At 43.0% G+C, this 20,522-nt stretch overlaps 1 protein-coding gene and 1 long non-coding RNA gene across 2 annotated transcripts; one reads left to right on the plus strand and one right to left on the minus strand.

The window, feature by feature from the left end:
• Positions 1-10,490: 10,490 nt before the first annotated feature.
• Positions 10,491-17,705, minus strand: LOC117352396. Its single transcript, XR_004537671.1, has 3 exons — positions 17,669-17,705; positions 11,861-11,917; positions 10,491-10,966 (listed from the first exon to the last, which is right to left on the minus strand). It is a non-coding gene; the product is annotated as an uncharacterized LOC117352396 (long non-coding RNA).
• IFITM5 (interferon induced transmembrane protein 5) lies at positions 14,537-20,145 on the plus strand. The gene is made up of 2 exons (XM_033928877.1): positions 14,537-14,945; positions 19,459-20,145. Exons 1-2 carry the CDS (start codon positions 14,649-14,651, stop codon positions 19,675-19,677), a joined length of 516 nt encoding a protein of 171 aa, XP_033784768.1. The 5' UTR covers positions 14,537-14,648; the 3' UTR covers positions 19,678-20,145.
• The last annotated feature ends 377 nt before the right edge of the window (positions 20,146-20,522 follow it).

Genomic DNA, 20,522 nt, shown 5'->3' on the forward strand with positions numbered 1-20,522 from the left:
GGCTCTCTTTCTACGTAATCCGTCTCACACCAAGATTTGGAGTAGGGCAGAAATGATAAACTAAGGCTAATGTAATGTTGCAAGATTCTCCGTGATTCCCTACTAAAGTGTCAGTCGTGCTCTGGGGGAACTGTCTCTATGCTTACAGTAATTCTGCTTCTCGCTGGTGCAACGTGGAGTCTCACTGCTAAGACTGCCAGTGATTGCACTTACCGGTATTTGTGCCAGTTCTCTAATGATTTAATGATGCAGAAATGCATCTGCTGGAAACCTGATTATGGTTGCTATGATCATAAATCAGCAGGCAGCTTTTGGGTGATCATGACAGCAGAGTGGAATATGAACTAGTGTATGGGTTTGGGTTTGGGTTTTTTTTGTGAAGGTCTATGCACCCTTTGTCTAAAATAAATTTTCTTTTCTCTTTGTCCCTTGAGGTTCAAAGACCAAAAATCCACAGGCAAAAGGCCTTCCTTCTGCAGAATGATCTCCCAGCAACCTCAGATAAGTTTCCTTAATTTTAGCCACATAAAATTACAATAATATGGATTCTTTAACTTCCCTTCTTACCATTTTGTCTTCTAGAGAAAGCTTTCTCAATTTTCACAGGAGTGGCAAGAAATAAAATGTACTGTAAACTAGCTGTCTATCTCAAATCATTCCAAAAGCGTTCCCCAGGCCCTGGAAAATCCCAATAAAATGTTAGGATCACAACTGTTAACCGAGTTCAATTAAAAGCTCTGTCGGTGTTTTCTTAGGTTTTGCTGACGGAGGCCTTGAAGAGTTATCTGTGATTGAGGCACACATAGATCTGAAGGATGTGGGTTACCTAAGTTTTTCCTCCCATGCCTTGACACACCTAGCAGGAACCACAAAATGAACAGGATGACTCTAGATCCTCCTGCAAAGTATGCCTGCAGACTGAATGCTAGAAACAAAATAAAAATAGTTTTCTATTCTAACACTAAGAGTGTTCCATTTCGTAGTTCCTTAGGTGTCTATCTGTTTTGGTGTCAGCTGCCCTTCTGATCACTCAACAGTTGCGGTCCTCAACCTTTTTTGCATCAGGGACTGGTTTTATGCAAAGGGGGAGGGGGGATTCAAGTGCATAATCAATAAATTGCATAATATATATAATTTTCATTGTATGCACAAGATAATCTTACTAATGTAGTAACCACAAAAATTAAACTCCACAAAACATACCCTTTCCCCTCCCAGGGTGCATCTCTCCCACCTGTACTGTCACATCCAACATTTCTCCCTCTCACATCATCCGGACCATGGGCAGCATCTTTCACCCCTGCCCACCAGCCTCATACCCAACATTTCTCCTTGTATCCTTCTCTCCAAAACCATGCCTCTATTGTCTCCACCACCATGTCCAAAATTCTTCCCTCCCTCACACCACGTTCCCTCTGAGCAACCTTTTTCCCTACCAAAGTCTGATGCTAGTATTCTTCCCACCTTCTCCACATCCTTGAAGCTCCTCTTGCATCCCTTTCTATCCATCCCACTGTTCTCTCTCCACCACCACATCCAACATTTCTCCCTCTCATCTCTCTCTTCCCCATGCATCTGTACTTCACTCCTCTCCTACTACCAAGTGCAAAAATTCTCTCTCCCTCCCTATGCCCAACAATTCTCCCTTTCTATTCCTTCTGACACCTCAGGATCATTTCCTCACTCCCTCCATTCTTCCATCCTATGTCCCTCCCAAGTTCATGCTTCCTCACTCCTTCCTCCTTTCCATCCTTTTTTCAAAGTTTGTGCTCCCTCCCTTCCTTCTGTGTCCCAGTGCACCTCCAATCTCTCATGTTCCAGCGTGCCCCTCTTCATCCTTCCCTCCCTCTATTCTGTTTTCCATGCTCATACCTCCCTCCGGTGGATGTTTACCTGATCTGGCCGGCTTCCTTCTCCCAACCGCACTTCTCTTCACAAAGCTACAGTCGTGGTTCCTACACGCAACCTGCAGCTGACCCGGAGCTTCTACTCATAGGCTGGGAGGAGGGAGCTGGCCAGAACCCGGGGACAGCCTGTAATGTAAATAAAATGTTCTGTGCGGTCCGATTTGGCACAGCCCTTGGTTGGGGACCCCTGCTCTATAATACCCCACAGCTTCCAGTACTGTAACAACTTCCACTGTCTCAGTTGGTCTTCCAGGGATGGTTGCTGCTTCTCAGAGGCTCACTGTGGTGGCACTCGCTCACTTGCTGTCTCCTACCTTCTTCTGAGTCTATCTCTGGCTTTTTTTCCCCCTCTGGTCTAGGCACCTGCACTCTGCAGCACATCTCACAACTTCAGTCTGGACCTTTGCTCCTTCTGGATTCTGCTCACGGCTGCCGCTCTTCACTGGGTCTTTTAAAAGCGTGTCTCGGTCTCTCCAAGCTGGACCTCTAGCTGCTTCTCAGCCTTTTCTTCTGGCAGCTGCCAACACAGCCTGCGGATCTCTCCGCAGCTCCCCTTTACATATCTGTTTCTGGTTTCTTTTAGTGTTTTGACTTAGCTCTTTTGTGTCTTCTTTGCCGAATCAGATCTTCATAGGTGGAGGGTCTTCTTATCTATGTTGAGTTCCTTCCTTCTGCTTCCTACCTTCTGCTGCAGCAAGCACAGGGCTCCATGTGCTGCTGCCTCTTCCTTATTTCAGTGCTGACGAGCTCTTCCTCTTTTTTTTTTGAGAAAGCAGATTTTGGGTGGGCAATATGCATGATGCATTTCCTTTCCATCCCCTATTCAATTTAAAATTGAAATACCTTAGACGGCAGTGATCCCCAGGCCTCTTCAGTTGAGGAAAATATCCTCAGCCTGTCATAACCCCCATCGGAAGGAACACTGCAGCTGTCGGCAGAAGTGCTCCCAGCTGAGCTTGCATGAGAACCAAATATGAGCAGGGTGTTAGGATTGGTGGCTTGGAGCACTGTTGCTGACTGCTGCAGATGTCTTCAACTGGTGGGGTTTGGGTAGGGTTACCCATATGGCTCCAGAAAAAGGTAGGACGGATTGAGCAAGGGAAGTAAAACCCAGATGCCTCAATCTGTCCTCCATACTTCCATTACTTTAAATGGATGTAAAACCCGGATGTCTCAGTCCGTCCTCCTTTTTCTGGAGCCATATGGTAACCCTAGGTTTGGGAATCCCTGCCAGCTGCACCAATGATGGCCTGAACTGAAAGTGTACAAGCCCAGATCCAGTGGCTATGCCCCTGTTGTGGGGCTCGCTTCCTTCAGCCATACCATTTATCGTCTCACTTCGGCAGTCGCTAGGGGGCAGACCACCTTCTTTGCCCCTGTTCCTGCAGCAGCACTCCCTCTGGCCAGACCTTATTCTTCCCTTTACCACTTGCTCTCTAGCCACTGTTATCCTTGCGGCTTTGCTCCTGCTGCTTGTGCTACTGCTATAGCTCTGTCTCCTGATTTGCACTGTGGCTGCTGCTCTTCTCCCTGCTGTGGCTGCTCGTCCAGGACCCATGGCTCAGCTCTTGTCTGCCTCTACTGCCGCCTCATCTGCTGTCCATCTCAAAGAGCAGGTTGGGTGGCACTATTGAGGGACTGCAGCAGTCCTTAACCAGAGAGAATTTGAGGGGGATTTTCTGGAAAAATAGATGCTTGAATAGCCCGCAACTCCTTCCACGATCCCCCTGCCGCATGCGCACCCCCCTTCCCTTGTACCTCTAGTTATTCACCGCTGCGAGCAACAAGAACTTCGACGTGCTCCTTGCGATCCCGTCGTCTCTCCCGTTGACGTCACTTCCTATGCGCGGCACCTGGAAATGCCATCGGCGGGAGAGACGACGCGGTCACGAAGAACACATTAAAGTTGCTCAAGGCAGTGAACTAGAGATATGGAGGAAGGGAAGGGGGGGGCGTGCATGTGGCAAGGGGAGGTTTGAGAGGAGGAGGGGTGCCAAGTGTATATATTGACACTTTTTCTTCTGCCTCCCACCCCAAGTTCTTCTCCTCCCCATCCCTATCTACCTATGATGGTGACTGCAGGTCTCCATCTTCCCTTTGGACATCTACATAGAAATAGTGGCCACTTCATTGAGGCCTCTGCTCACTCATTCTGTTGTCTTTGCTGAGCAGGGGTCAAGCAGGCAAGTTGTTGGCTGTAGACCTTTCAGGGATTTTATCAAGAGCTTCCTCTGTGACCTAGTTGAATGAGTCCCAGATGGTGGGGGAGAGAGTGTGTTCTCCACATTAGCTAGTGGTAGTTTTGATGGGACTGTCTGTAGGTCCTGATGGAGACCTTTAATTTAGCTGGCAAAGTATATGGTAAAATCATTGTTTATTAGTATGTTCAGCTTGTTCAATATATTGCAACAACTACTGTTTTTTGCACCAATTAAGGCTTGGCGGTAAATTGCATGTTCTTCTCTACCCTTGTTTAAAAGTAGACTGAAAACCCACCTTTTTGATATATCCTTCAAACCATAACCCTACTTCCCTCCAAACCAGCCGGCTGATAAACCGTTCCCCTTAACTGTATCCATGACATTCTGTTTGTCTGCCTTGGCTGTTTAGATTGTAAGCTCTTTTGAGCAGGGACTGTTTTTTTCTTCTTTGTGACTTTGTACAGGGCTGCGTACGTCTGGAAGCGCTATATAAATAATTAATAGTAGTAGTAGTAGTAGAGCCTGTCTTCATGTAGGTGAGATTTTTGACCTTTTCATTCAAGTTGACATTCTCGATGCTTAAGGACCCATAGTTCGGGGGAGAACACCAGACCTTCTTTAGAGGAGCTGTTTTTTTCTAGTGCCATTACTAAGCATGCATTCCAGAGGGTAGGTCCGGGCGCCCGGTGGCTTTTCAAAACCCAGCACTTTGTCTGAGTTTCGAAAAGCAGATCGTGGCGGGAGGGGCAGGGATGGGTGGAACTAGTCAGGCCTGGGGGCAGGTATATGGGTCCAGATTTTACATACTAAAATCTGGTACCCCTAATCATGCCAATCTTTCCTTTCCCAGAACCTTTTGCAGGCCTAGGTCATCCTGTTTTCTCTTCAGCCCTGCTCTTCTTTGCTGATCATCCATATTTGGGTCCAACTTAACATATGATCATTGCCAGTCATAAGATAGCAAGCCAAAGGGCTTCTGCTAATCTGAAAAACAACCGAATTAAGCAACTCAGGCTTGCCAGCCATTTCAGAGAGACAATTTCCCCTTGTCTTTCATTTTATAGTTAGCTTCTGTCTCAATAAACCTGTCATCCTGTTGTCCCAATTCATATTAATAAAATAATATACTTAGTTCCTTACACATTCACAATTGTTGTCCGATGGAGACAGAGTGCTGTATTCTTCGGGAGCTGCCCATGAGCATCCGGTGCTGGATTGTTCTATCTCTCTGCATCTTCTGCCTGGAAGCGATGAATCAGGGCTGGAGCAGCAGCTGGAAAGCCCGAGCTGATATCTGCCCCGTCTGGACTTTTGCCGTTGGGATTATTTAAAATATGCTGAGGCAACAGAACTGCTTCAGGAAATTGGACTTCTGCCAGACTTATTTGATTTTGGTTTTCATTTTTTTCTTCCAGTTTATTCATTATTTAAAATTTTATTCCATTGTTTTTATTTTATTAACGGAATTCTATTGTTTAACGGTTCCTCCCTTCTATTCCTTTAACTCGTTTACATAGATGGTTAATCCTATCTATGAAATATTCTACATACTTCTCTCCTCTCCATAGTCCTCCCTACCCTCTTCTAACCCCTTCTGTAATGTCGCCTAGAGCTTATTATAGGTATGTGTGACGCACAAATGGAATAAATAAATAAAAATTATATTTTTCCATACAGGATAGTTTGTTAAACACACCAGTGAAGGTAGAAAAATATTTTTTTTTGTGATAGTGGTATTTTTTTAAGCTTTTTTAAACGGTAAGTAGCTATGATCATTTACCACTTAGGCCATAATCATATTATCAGGTTGTGGAAGAAAAAAATACTGGAAGGCATTTTCGAGCGCTTTGTTTGACCCCATGCCAAATGGAAATGCCAGATGTTGTTTTTGCTCTTCCATGTCTTAAGCCTTATTTTTATTTTTTTTTTCTTCTCATTTGTGCTGTTTGACTTTTCAGGCAAGAGCTGAAAAAATGCCATTTGGCCTTTATCTGCCCTCATGTTTCTAAAAGATTCTGTGGAACACTAGGAGCTTGGCGTTGCGAGTGACATGGTTCCGCCCTTCCACATCTATGCCCTGCTGCTGCTGTCAGTTCCTGGCAGTGTTTAGATAAGCATCCCTCTGTTCTTAATTTCCCTAGGTTAAACAAAGCAATGACCACAGCCAGCTGGAACAGGAATTGAAAGGTAGCCAGGCACGTAAACAGAACAGATAAATGGCACAAAACGTTAGGTTTACATCAAGTGGGGTGGATGTTTTTATGAACCTGGTAGAAAGGAAGCACTTTATTATCCTGTTAAAAGTAGTATTTATTTATTTTTTAATTAACAAGATAGTTTAATAATGGGACTGTCTCTACCTGAAAAAGGAAAAGATTTGTTAATTGTTTGGTTTGGTTTTTTTTTTATTGTTTATTGATTTTCTAAACATCAAAAATGCAATACACAAATATATATATATATATTTTCTATTATTATTTTTTTTTTGTGTGTGTATTGCATTTTTGATGTTTAGAAAACCAATAAAGAATTAAAAAAACAAACAAAAAACCAAAACCAAACAATTAACAAATCTTTTCCTTTTTAAGGTAGAGACGGTCCCATTATTAAACTATCTTGTTAATTAAAAAATAAATAAATACTACTTTTAACAGGATAATAAAGTGCTTCCTTTCTACCAGGTTCATAAAAACATCCACCCCACTTGATGTTATATATATATTAACAAGATAGTTTAATAATGGGACCATCTCTACCTGAAAAAGGAAAAGATTTGTTAATTGTTTGGTTTGGTTTGGTTTTGGGATTTTTTAAAATTCTTTATTGATTTTCTAAATATCAAAAATGCAATACACAGAAACAGGAAGTTGAAACAAACAGGCGGGACTCAGAGAGGGAAGGTCCCGATGGCAGCCTGTCTTGATTGCCCAAGGCTGGGAGAAACCGCAGTACCCTCAAACTATCCCATTACTATCCCATCATCCCTAAAACTTCCCAAGCCCCCCCAAACTATCATCACCCCAAACTACTTCTTTGCAACTACCCCTAAAACTACCAATGCAACTGCCCCACCACTCCCCCAAACTGTTCAACCCCCCAAATTTCTCATCCTGCACCTATCCCACTACCCCAACTTGTTCAACCTACAAAACACCCCCAGCAATTTCCCCTCACTCTTATAACTAGACTTCTTTTTTTTTTTTAGTTCAATAATTTTATTGAATATTATAAGAAATATAAACAGAAAGCAGCTCAAACACATAGAATCATAATAAAAATCATGTATCAAATATTCGTATCTACAATCGTTTGAATAGAACTAGATTAATGAAAAGAATCCAGAGTATCTGGAACTGCTTAGAAAAGGAACAGAAAAAGACAGAGAAACAGGAGGGATAAGAGAAAGAGAGAGAAAGATAAAGGAAGAGAGAGAGAGAGAGAGAGAGAGGCAGAAGTGTCTATAGAGCAGAACGAACATATGAATCTAAGAATGACCAAGGTGATTTGTTTTGTGTCAAGTTTGTGGAGGATCGAGAAAACAATTTCTTCTCATATGCATAAGATTCAAATTTGTGGTACATACTTAAAGAGTTCCACCAGAAGGTGTAGTCTAGTAATGAGGATGATTTCCAGTTTTTCAGAATATGCATTAGAGCTGTCACAAACATGGTGTCAATGAGTTTAGGCGGGCAGTTTGATTGTGCAAAACATGGGTGTTGAGAACGAAGAATTATAACTAGACTTCTAACAGCTCAAACCTCTCCCCCCCACCACCCTCACTCCAAACTCTATCACCCCACAAATCTACTCTTTGCATTTGCTCTACCATCTGCCCCACCCCTAAACTACCCCCCTGCAACTAAACCTAGCCCCCCAAAACTGATACACACACACACATTGACAAATAGGATTTATAAATAATTCCCTGTGGGATAAATTTAATTCATTCTACAAGGGGTGCTGAAAAGTTCTCACCCCCAACTAAGAAGGGAATGATGAATATGGTTCAATCAATGATTTGCAGGGAGAGAGCTGCAGGTATAAGGGAGATGGTCAGCGTGTGCGGGAGCAAGATCCTGGGGAGCCTTCGACGGTAGCTGTCTCCCTTCCCAGCAGCTCTCCTACTTGCCAGGGCAGTGATTCACCGGCAACTTCCTCTTTCCTCAGAGGCAGCAACGGACCCAAGGCTGCCTAAGTAAATCACTGCTGCAGGCAAGGACTGAGAACTGTTGGAAGGGGAGGAAGCTACTGTAGGAGGCTGGAAAGCTGCTGGATAAAGGGAGAGCTGCTACTGGACCTGGAGGGAGGTAGAAGGAGAGATGCTGCTGGGAAGGGAGGAGGGAAAGGGATGGGAAGAGAGTTAATGTTGGATAGGGGGAGGAGGGAAGGGAAAAGGAAAAAAGGAAGGAAACAGCTGGCAGGGAGATTACAGGAGGGGAAGGGGGTCAGGGTGGAATGGAGAGATCAGATGAGGGAAAGGGGAGAGAGAGGAATGTAAAAATGTTGAAGAACACTGTTTTGGAGCACTGGTCTGACCCAGCAGCAGCAATTCTTATGTTCACTCTTAAGTGATTCCTTAGAATTTTTTACAATGGGTGTAATTGATTCTTCCTAAATTGTCTCGTCTGCAACTGAAGAATAATGATGGCAGATAAAAGCCGAATGGCCCATCCACAACATCTCCTATCTCCTCATCCCACATGCCTGTCCCATGCTATCTTGAATTCAGATACAGTCTTCATTTCCACCGTCTCCATTGGGAGACTATTCCATGCATCTACCACACTTTCTGTAAAAAGTATTTTCTTACATTACTCCTGAGCCTGTCAGCTCTTAACTTCAGCCTATGCCCCCTCGATCTGGAGTTTCCTTCGTTTGAAAAAGACTCACCTCCTGTACAGAGATATTTAAACGTCTCTTTCATATCCCCTCTCTCCCATCTTTCCTCCAGAGTATACATATTAAGGTCTCTAAGTTTGTCCCCATACGATTTATGACAAAGACCACTAACTAATTTTGTGGCAGCCCTCTGGACTGACTCCATCCTATGTGGGGGTCTCCAAACTGCGCACAATTTTCCAAATCGCCTCCCTTTTCCTACTGGCCATTCCTCTCCTTATGCACCCAAAACAAAGGTTGAAAAATTGTTACATTTGAGTCAAAGGTATGGAGCAGCAGGTATGTTGACCTTCTCCTCCAGCCCTACTGTCATTAGAACAAATAAGTTATTTTACCAGAAGGACATGGAAAGCAGGGGGATCTATAGCGTCCTGTTCCCATGTAGGCAGGACCTTCAGAGAAGCGTATTCTGGGGCAGGCTGAAGGCAGCAGCCTCACTGCAATGAGTTGCCGGCAGTCGGATGAAAATTGAATTCCAGCGCCAAGGAGGTAGGAGGGGAGAGCCACTGGATCAAGTCTAGGCCCCTGTCAAACCCAAACAGGCTCAAATTTAAAAAACCTGTCCGGACACTCGGACGGTCCTCTAAAAAGAGGGCATGTCTGGGTTTTTCTGGACAAATGGTAACCCTAACTAGGAGAGTTCCACTACAAATGGGCTTTTCCTTTTCCAAGGGGTCATCGGAAGAGGACAGAACAAAGAGTGTATGGAGACCTAGCTCTAAAGGAAAACTGTGTAAGGCAGTACCCGCGTGGATGGGAGGGCATGTGGTGGATTAGGGGGTGGGGAGGAAGGGAAGAAAGGAGGAGAAAACAAGAGATGCTGGAAGAGTGGAGAAATCAGGGCAGGGAGGAGAGGAGTTGGAGGACCTCTCCTTAATTTCTGCCCTAGGCTCTAGCAGGTTTAACACTGGTTCTGGCCCCAGGTAATATATATATATATATATTCTCTGGTGGATGGTTTTGTTCTCTGTGACCCGTAAACACATCTTCCTGCCAAACAGAAAAGATAGTAAATTTTTTTTTAAATGGTAAATAAGATGATCACTTTTTATTGATTTATCAATTATTAAAATTCAAAGCAGACTGACACTGTTACCAAATGACTTAACACAAAAAGAGATACTCTTCTGCTTTGGTTACTGAAAACAGTTCTTCCTGCCTCGTCCATTGAGAGACAATGAGAATATATGTTGAATTAATCGGCTCACATTTATTTGTCCTAATGTGTTAAAATGCTATATATATTTTTTTGTAATCATTTTTTATTAGAAAGGGTACAACAGGGTAACAGGAAAAACAGAGATACCAAAAGATCAAATACAAGTCATCAGTAGAACTACAAGAAAAAAAAAAAATAGCTACCGGGATGGGTTAAGTATATCAGAGCAACAAAGAAACCAGCCCCTCCCCCCAGTGAGCTAAGGTGGGGAAATAGCTGTTACATATAGGCAATAGAAGAGCGTCCCCGGAACCACAGAAAGGGTAGGAATACATATCTTTTATTAAAAAGCAAACAAACATCCAAGACATTAGAACAAAAACAAAAAAAAATGCTATATACTGTGCTGCCACCTATTGACCATTTTAGGAAACGGGATCCTTCATGCACTGATTCCTCAAGCATTGCAGCTTGTGTGTCTGACTCTGGGCTCCTGATTGGCGGCTAGATCTTAGGCTGGGCATTTTCTTATATGAAACAGAACAGGTTGTACAGCGTATTTGGGGGCTAGATGCAGAGGTTGTTGGTTTTAATGCCATGTTATCACTTAGTAAATTTAATATTGTCCAGTCGCTGCCTGTCTGGAGACAACACCCATGTGGATAAAAGCTCCATCTTCTCCTTTCAAGGCAATCCATATCGCTTCTTCCTTTCCACAGGCCCTCTGCATTTCAGTCACATGGATATTGTTTCTCAGATGTAGAGCCGCTTCTCCACCTTTTCAACCATCTCTGTCCTTTCTAAATAGATTATAAGCCTGGTAAGTTTGCATCCATGAATGGGAATCATTTAACCAAGTCTTTGTGATAGCAATACTATGTGAATCTGCCTCTAACATCGTGTTGACATAGTAATGTGGCATACTGTGCCATACCTTGTACTGTAATTTGAATATTTTTACTGCTGTAATTGTCTATTGCTTAGGTCTGACTTATTCTTGCTGTCTACCACCTTGAGTGAATTCTTTCAGTAAGGCTGTAAATATATTGTACTAGTGCATCCTTTTAGGAGGGGAGAGCAGGAAACGAGGAACTGTTTGGGGAGACTGAGTGAGGATAAGAGGTCTGTTCTTTATGTAATGTGAATTCGTAATACAAACTTCTTGGTAATATATTTCAATTGGTATGGGGCCCATTGATCTCTTATGTTACCTCACTATAATAGGTTTTTGATTGTGAGTCAGTTTTTGTTTATTGTGGTACACATCCAGGGACGGGTGGGGGGGTTATTTCTGTCATAATTTGATTTTTAAATATTTACACTTGGGAGGGGTGGGAGGATGGAAGGATATGGCTAATAGGGTAAGGTTATTGGGAAAATCTGTTTCTGTGTTTTGTTAAATTATCATTTGGTGGGTGGTGGTGAGGGGGGGGAGAAATTGGTTGGCTATGTATATTTGAAAGTTAAATGTGCTTATATTGATTTATTATATGTGATATATTTATGTATTGCACTATTGAAGATAGGAAAATCAATAAAGATTTAAAAAAAAATACAAACTTCATTAAAAATAGAATACAAATGAGAATGCCTTATTTGAAAACTTTTCAAAAGTATCAAGCAAATATAATCACAGGCGGCAAGAATTGGGAGATCCGCGCCTGGAGCTGGCGGCAGCCAAAGCCAATCTGTACCTTTCAGATCTCTGCTGCTTGGACGCATGTCGGGGCATAAGGTCCATCGCGGAGAAGCTGCCATACGAAATAAGAAACGGATTCAGTCTTCTACCAGGCAATTCTTAACTTGCAGGAATAATATAAGAATAATGTTCCCTCAAGTATACACATTAATCTCAGTGGCCCAACTCTGGGCTCAAGTGTTTCATTGCCCTGAGCAAAGAGATACAATTGTATATGGCCAAAAAGAATAAGGGCTCGTTTTATCAAGCCACACTAGTCGCTACCGCCTTCTCTTGAGCAGGCGCTAGTTTTTGGCCAGCGCGGAGGTTAGCGCATGATGAAAAGCCACGCACGTTAACCCCGCTAGTGCGGCTCGATAAAAGGAGCCTTAAATCTCAAACGTATTGTATAGTCAGTTTAGTAAAGGGCCTCATTCATACCACATCAAAAAGATCACAGACATAAAAAGTAAATACCAAAACGGAGAAAACCAAACCTCCTACACAGGCAGCCGGGACTACGCAAGTGCCCTAAGTCACCTGTATCATCACCGGTTTGAAAAGCAACTCCGTACAAATATATAAATATACTTTCATTTCATTTCAAAAAATTCCTTTTTCCAAATGGACTTAGTCTCATGCGTCACAATGTGTGACTAGAAATCCAATCTATCGAAAACAGTTGTAAAGGCAGTAGCTTGGTCTCAAAAGAGGTCGCGATATCATGAAAGGGAAACATCTACACAAAAAATATAATATTTTAGGTTAAGAGATGGGGGTTATTTGTCCCCTCTGACATGTTACCCACCATCCTAAATTGGAATAGAGGGATTGTTACATTACATTACAGATTTCTAGTCCGCCATTACCTTGCGGTTCAAGACAGATTACAAAAGACATGAAAAACATTGGGTTACAATGAACATAAGAACATAAGCAATGCCTCTGCTGGGTCAGACCTGAGGTCCATCATGCCCAGCAGTCCGCTCACGCGGCGGCCCAACAGGTCCAGGACCTGTGCAGTAATCCTCTATTTATACCCCTCTATCCCCTTTTCCAGCAGGAAATTGTCCAATCCTTTCTTAAACCCCTGTACTGTACTCTGCCCTATTACTCCCTCTGGAAGCGCATTCCAGGTGTCCACCACTCGTTGGGCAAAGAAGAACTTCCTAGCATTCGTTTTAAATCTGTCCCCTTTCAACTTTTCCAAGTGTCCTCTTGTTCTTTTATTTTTCGAAAGTTTGAAGAATCTGTCCTTCTCTACTCTCTCTATGCCCTTCATGATCTTATAAGTCTCTATCATATCCCCTCTAAGTCTCCTCTTCTCCAGGGAAAAGAGACCCAGTTTCTCCAATCTCTCAACGTATGAGAGGTTTTCCATCCCTTTTATCAAGCGTGTCGCTCTCCTCTGAACCCTCTCGAGTAACGCCATATCCTTCCTAAGGTACGGAGACCAATATTGGATGCAGTATTCCAGATGCGGGCGCACCATCGCCCGATACAATGGAAGAACATTTGTCCTTTCTGGAGAGGTAACGAGTAGGTTATGTAGTGTCAGTGTGGCGGGAAGAGGGAGGGGGGAAGGACGGTAAGTTTGAAGTTAGGGCTGTTTCAGGAATTTCTTGAAGGGTATAGTTTTTATTTCTTTTCTGAACGTCTTACAGTCTGGTGTCGTTATCAGTAGATTGGAGATTTGGTTATCTAGTTTAGCTGTTTGAGTGGCTAGGAGGACATTGTATAGTTTTTTCCGTTTTATTTCTTTGGATTGTTAGCATTGTAACCGTATTACTGACAGGTCTGCCTGTTTTGTTGTTTTTTTTGGTGGGGGGTTCTTTTGGTTTTTTCGGTGGCACAAATATTTTGCTACCCAATTACATTGTTAGTTTTCATGTAAGTATTTTTAGTTTGCAAGATCAACTCGGATGTGTGAAAATTCAATAATGCTCAAATATAGACTTTCACCAGAAAGATACAAGAAATGGTCATATAAGAAGTGAACAGTGCTACTGTAGTTTAAATAAAAGGAGAACCGATCAACCGAAGATAAGTTGAAAGTTTCTTCTATCATTTTTGCACAAACAGCCCTGCTTAAAGTTTTTATATTGTGGGAGAGCAAATGGAGGTTTATTGCCAGTGAGGTGATCGCCCAACCACCTTGGACCACCATGGTGGTGGTGGGAGGGTTCCAGTCTGAGCCTTTGCCTCCATTTTTTTGAAACAACTTTTATTTAAACTACAGCTGCACTGTTCACTTCTTATACGACATTTCTTGTATCTTTCTGGTGAAAGTGTATATTTGAGTATTTTTAGTTTGAACAGGTTAGCAAACTGTATAAAAAATCTGATTCCTTGTGATAGTTGAAAAAAAAACAAAACCCTATAAAAATATATGTCCATCAGACGCAGTCATCGCAGGAACAGCACAAACTTAAGGCATTCCTTTGAGCACATCCGAGCCCAGCCCTCCGAGCACACCAAAATAATTTCAGAGGAACAGGGAAAGTACAAGAGATTACAAGGAAGACAGCGAGAATAACATTTTCTTGCTCTCTGTTCCAATCCTGTTCACTGCTTTCAGAAACGTTATTCTCGCTGTCTTCCTTGTAATCTCTTGTACTTTCCCTGTTCCTCTGAAATTATTTTGGTGCGCTCGGAGGGCTGGGCACAAAGGAATGCAGTAAAGCCGAGTAAGGGTGGGCTGATGAAACGGGGGCTCCTCCTGCCAACTCTGGGAAAGCATTTTGCTGAAACCATATGGAGGAGAGCTGTAATTTACTGTCTAATATAGCAAGGATGGTGGAGTAATGATAGGTTGTAGGGACTATATGTATAAAGAACCCCTCCTAGTACACTATGCCAAGGGACGCTGCTGTTCGTGCTCCTGTCACTGCTGTTCGTGCTTCGCCTGCACCACCATGGACACTTCGTACCCCCGTGAGGACTTCCCACCTGCTACCCCTCGCAAACCTGATCGCTCCCATACTGTAATTACCATTGGACCCCCAGTTGTGCCACGAGACTACTTGATCTGGTCTATCTTCAACACCATCTACATGAACCTCTGCTGCTTCGGTTTCATGGCCTTGGTTTATTCCGTCAAGGTAAGACTTTTTGATATAGCCCTCAATCCTTAACCCTACTCCTCTGTCCTCCAACCCAGCCTGCTGACTAACCATTCCCCTTAACTGTATCCATGACATCCTGTTTCTCTGTTTAGATTGTAAGCTCTATCAAGCGGGGATTGTCTTCCTTGTGACTCTGTACAGCACTCCGTAGGTCTGGTAGCGCTATAGAAATAATTCGTAGTAGTAGTAGTGTGAAGAGTTTCAGTCTTTGGGAAGCAGAGCTGAGATAGTGATGTCATAATGCCTCATTCCACCAATAAGAGCCAACCTCATCAGTGATGTCACAAAGGCTTGATTGTCCTGGACTCCCCTCTGTCCTCAACCCAGCCAGCAGATTAGCCGTTCCCCTTAACTGTATCCATGACATCCTTGTCTGGTTAGATTGTAAGCTCTTTGGAGCAGGGACTGTCTTCTTTGTGACTCTGTTCAGCGCTGCGAATGTCTCGTAGCACTATAGAAATAATTCATAATAGTAGTAAGGGCAATAGCCTCAGAATGCAATGAGGGAAAGAGATTGGGACTTCTTTACTATCACACTCAAAGCAGTTTACACACAGGTACTTTGAGCATTTTCCCCAGCTGTCCCAGTGGGCTCAGCCTATCTAATGTGGCTGTGGAGGATTAAGTGACTTGAACCCACAACCTCGGGGTGTTGAAGCTGTAGCTCTTACCTCTGCGCCATACTCTTCTTCACTGATGCTTGCAAGTAGAGAATGACACGAGGACAAATTTTTCCCTGTCCCCGAAAGGAACTCAATTTCCCCGTCCCATGCCCGCGAGTTTTGTCCCTGTCCCATTCCTGTAAGCTCAGCCTTAACCGCACAAACCTCAGACACTTAGGATTTTAAAGTGTTTGAGTCTTGTGCAGGTGAGGACGGAGCTTAGGTATTGGTGGAATGAGGCATTATGACATCACAATCTGAGCTCTAGAATGTTGCCACTTAGGATTTGAAAGGGTTTGAGGCTTGTGTAGATGAGACCGGAGCTTAGGCATTGGTGGAATGAGGCATTATGACATCACAATCTGAGCTCTAGAAGGTTGCTACTTATGATTTTAAAGGGTTTGAGGCTTGTGTAGATGAGGACGGAGTTTAGGCATTGGTGGAATGAGGCATTATGACATCACAATCTCAGCTCTAGAATGTTGCTACTTAGGATTTTAAAGTGTTGGAGGCTCGTGCAGATGAGGACAGAGCTTGAAGGAATAGGGCAGGGACAGGAAAAGAACTCACCAGGATGGGATTGGATAATGAGTTCCATTGACGGGGAAAAATTTGTCCCCGTGTCATTCTTTACTTGCAAGCACTGGGATCCTGTGGGTTAGAAATGCCAGCTAATTCCTAGCACTCAGCAGACCGAAGTATCCTAGAACTGTTCAGCTCATGATGGTCAGTGTGTTTTTTAAACACCAGCCATGATGGGCATTTCAGACCTGGATATTCAGTGTCAGACTGTATCTAGATATCAGTGTTGAATTCTAGGTATAAAGCCAACAGCGGCACGTATGCAGCTGCTAGTGATAATTCAGACCGGTACTCAGATAATTTAAAACAGCCTTTATTTAGTGTCTTATCTTATTCGGAGAGTTATTCTTTTACTCCAGGCAAATGCTGCTGAGGTCTGGATATGACCCAGTGAGCGGGAATTAGTTCGTCAAACTCTGTCCCTGGAACTGTTCAAATCCAGAGTAAAAGCCCACCTCTGAGAATGTATTTAATTCATAACCCCCTCACCCTAAGCACACTGAGAAACTCCCTAAGCCCCTACTTGTCCTGTTGTCTGTTCATTTAGATTGTAAGCTCTACTGAGCAGGGACTGCCTTCTAAATATGTTGTACAGTGCTGGGATGCCTATCAGTGCTATAGAAATGTTAAATGCCTTCCTGCAACCTGATCTGCTATTGTTCATCTATGGAGCTTAAGTTGATTTGGGTGTAATTTTGAAAACCGCATAGTTAATATACGGTATATAAATTTATTTTTTTTATTTTTATTAAGTTTACAAAGATAAAATTACATTTCAACAAATTAAGAATAAGAGGAGTAAAAAGAAATCTCAAAATCATCACAATTAATAAAACAATTATACAATAAACTAACCCTCCCAGCCCACACATATAAACAGTAGTAGTAGCTCAGGAAATGTCCTTAAGTATTCTGAGCATTTATATTTAAGATGGCACTATTTAACTCAGTTTCATTCATGGCTGGGAGTTATACAACACAAGTCTCCAATACTTCACCCAACCTCCACAATATCCAACATCCCTCTCCACCAAATTACAAGTTGTTCCACATGCTCTCATATATTTCAGATCTGGCAAAATGTGGCCTCAGGTACACCTCCTCCACCCTTAGTAATGTTCAATAGAGGTAGGGATACCGGTGTTTTTATTCCTCATCGGCCCACATTCTTTTATTGCAGTTATTTAGGTAAACTTTTTAACTTTTTTATCCACCATAATCTCTTTAGAAGTTTTAGAAGTTTCCTTGAGATTATTCTATTTAAACATATTCAAATTGTATACTTAGCTTAGTATGCTACAGGGTTACATGATTGGACATGTTTTGCAACAATTTGCTTTATCAAGGATCCCCCTGTAAAACATTAAAAAAAGCTTTCAGTACTTTATATCTTACTAAACAAACTCAACCCAAACTCCTAATACCTTCCACCTTAACACACCCCTCAGTGCTTACCAGAGCCATTATGTCCACCATCTTACTCAGAGTTTTTTGCAAGATGGGGGGCGGCTCACTTTAGAGCTCCTTTTATAGTACTTCCTCCCATGACTGATGCCCCTCCCCCATAGAGGAACTAAATCAATGTGGTCCATTCAACTTCAGAATTTAGGCCGTTTGGAGCCACCATACCCAATCGGTGAATCCAGCCCTGCTCTTTGAAGTTTAAAAACTTGTTCCATATTATGGATTCACCGATTGGGTACGGTGGCTCCAAACGGCCTAAATTCTGAAGTTGAATGGGCCACATTGATTTAGTTCCTCTTTGGGGGAGGGGCATCAGTCATGGGAGGAAGTACTATAAAAGGAGCTCTAAAGTGAGCCGCCCCCATCTTGCAAAAAAACTCTGAGTAAGATGGTGGACATAATGGCTCTGGTAAGCACTGAGGGGTGTGTTAAGGTGGAAGGTATTAGGAGTTTGGGTTGAGTTTGTTTAGTAAGATATAAAGTACTGAAAGCTTTTTTTAATGTTTTACAGGGGGATCCTTGATAAAGCAAATTGTTGCAAAACATGTCCAATCATGTAACCCTGTAGCATACTAAGCTAAGTATACAATTTGAATATGTTTAAATAGAATAATCTCAAGGAAACTTCTAAAACTTCTAAAGAGATTATGGTGGATAAAAAAGTTAAAAAGTTTACCTAAATAACTGCAATAAAAGAATGTGGGCCGATGAGGAATAAAAACACCGGTATCCCTACCTCTATTGAACATTACTAAGGGTGGAGGAGGTGTACCTGAGGCCACATTTTGCCAGATCTGAAATATATGAGAGCATGTGGAACAACTTGTAATTTTGTGGAGAGGGATGTTGGATATTGAGGTTGGGTGAAGTATTGGAGACTTTAAGTATTCTGAGCCTTGATAGCTTAGATTTGGGCAATATTTAATCATAGAGAGAGAAAATAGGTGAAAAAGGCCCTCAGAAGTGGTTCAATGTCCCTCAGGGTGAAGTCTGGGGATTTCCTGGGTGCAGTGGAGAGCGCAGTTTCTCAACCCAGTTCTCTGGCACACTTAGGGCTCCTTTTACAAAGCCTCACTAGGGCCTTAACGCATGGAATAGCGTGCACGAAATTGCCCAGTCCGCTAATCCGGTGCGTGCGTTAAAAACGCTAGCGCACCTTTGTAAAAGGAGCCCTTAGCCAGTCAGATTTGCAGGATACCCACAATTAATATGCATAAAATGTATTTATTTATGAAATTCGTTTTCTATCCCCTTCTCCCCAATGAGCTCAGAACGGATTGCAGGTTAACACACTTAACAAACAGTCAGACGCGTTGCAGTTGTCATAGAAACATAGAAGGTGACGGCAGATAAGGGCCAAGGCCCATCAAGTCTGCCCACATCAATGACCCTCCCCTACCTCCCTCTGCGAAGAGATCCCACCTTTCGATCCCATTTAGCTTTAAAATCAGGCACACTGCTGGCCTCAATCACCTGCATCGGAAGACCATTCCATCGATCCACCACCCTCTCCGTGAAGAAGTATTTTCTGGTGTCGCCATGTAATGTCCCTCCCCTGATTTTCCATGGATGCCCTCGTATTGACATAGAAACATGCTCATGCTCATAAACCGTTGTGACTCGATCCATTTCTCATGGTCTGGACTGGAGTCCTCTGAGAACCATCACTGAGATCTTACCACCCTGTTCAGAAAGAGCTCTGTGTTTTTATGGTACATAGCAGAAGCATTAGCACTTTGTTTGAAACTGATTCCTCTCATCTATCCCTCCTTTGCATACAGGCACGCGACCAGAAGGTAGCCGGAGACGTGGACGCAGCCCGTCACTATGGTTCCAAAGCCAAATGTTACAACATCCTGGCCACAATCTGGAATGTGACTGTGCCACTCCTGCTCATTGCCCTGGTGGTCACCGGAGTGATCCACCTCTCCAATATCACTCAGGAGTCCATCAACTTGTTCAACCTCAAGTACTTTGTCAGCGACGATGATAGGAAGTGACCCTGGCATCTTACGCCAGCAATCCATATGCTGATCGGGGAAGAACCGCATCCAGGACCCAAGCTGAAAAAGGCCCAATGACTTTAACATGTAAATTCTGTTAAGGCTCAGGACACGCTGCTGTTGAAAGGGAGAGAAACCCACAGTAGATCCAATCTGACTGAGAATACGAGTCTCACCCTGAGCCCCCAATGGACTGATTTCACACCTGATGCTGCAATGATTCATTATATTATAATATCTGGGGAGCTTCTGATACCCAGCTCTCAGCAGAAGCAGTACTTAAGACAGGAACCTATTCTACAAGACACAGGCAGGAACTTGCGACACTTGTCTTTATCGTTATTCATTATTTTTATCCTTTTGCACACATTTAAGTCAACGAAAGGTGACTGTTCTTGGTAATCTAGTTGAGTTGTTAATAAAGTTATTGTATTTGGTGTGCTAAATTAAATCATTTTAAAATCATTTTCCCTTTTGTGCTTCCTAGTCTTCTCTTGACACCTTGAAGGGCTTTTGGAGGCAGCAGGTTGGCTTGGTGAACTGGCCTTCAGGCGCTGGTGCACATCCGGATCATCTGGCAGTGAGAAAAAGTTATTTTTATTTGGAGGTCCATCTGAAATGAGTCAATAGTCTCACTCCAGTTCCCAGTAAACATGTGGCCATAGGACTAAATCTACCAGCCCCACTGGCACTCATTACAATCCTTGGTAGCAAGGTTGGAAGAGGAACTAAGAACGGAATAGTAATTGGAAAACGAATTACTTTCTCACTCCAAGTAGCGCCCAGGCTTGGGGTTTTTTTTTATTTTATAGAGAATGAGGGAAGCTTGCATTACTGCTGTC

The sequence above is a fragment of the Geotrypetes seraphini genome, chromosome 19 (genome assembly GCF_902459505.1).
Source record: "Geotrypetes seraphini chromosome 19, aGeoSer1.1, whole genome shotgun sequence".
Lineage (NCBI taxonomy): Eukaryota > Metazoa > Chordata > Amphibia > Gymnophiona > Dermophiidae > Geotrypetes > Geotrypetes seraphini.

What these genes read in the sequence shown, in the direction of transcription:
- IFITM5 (XM_033928877.1), top strand. Translation starts at nt 14,649, where the DNA reads ATGATAGGTTGTAGGGACTATATGTATAAAGAACCCCTCCTAGTACAC. An exon ending in CCTTGGTTTATTCCGTCAAG is followed by an intron (nt 14,946 to 19,458) that starts GTAAGACTTTTT and finishes CTTTGCATACAG; the next exon opens with GCACGCGACCAGAAGGTAGC.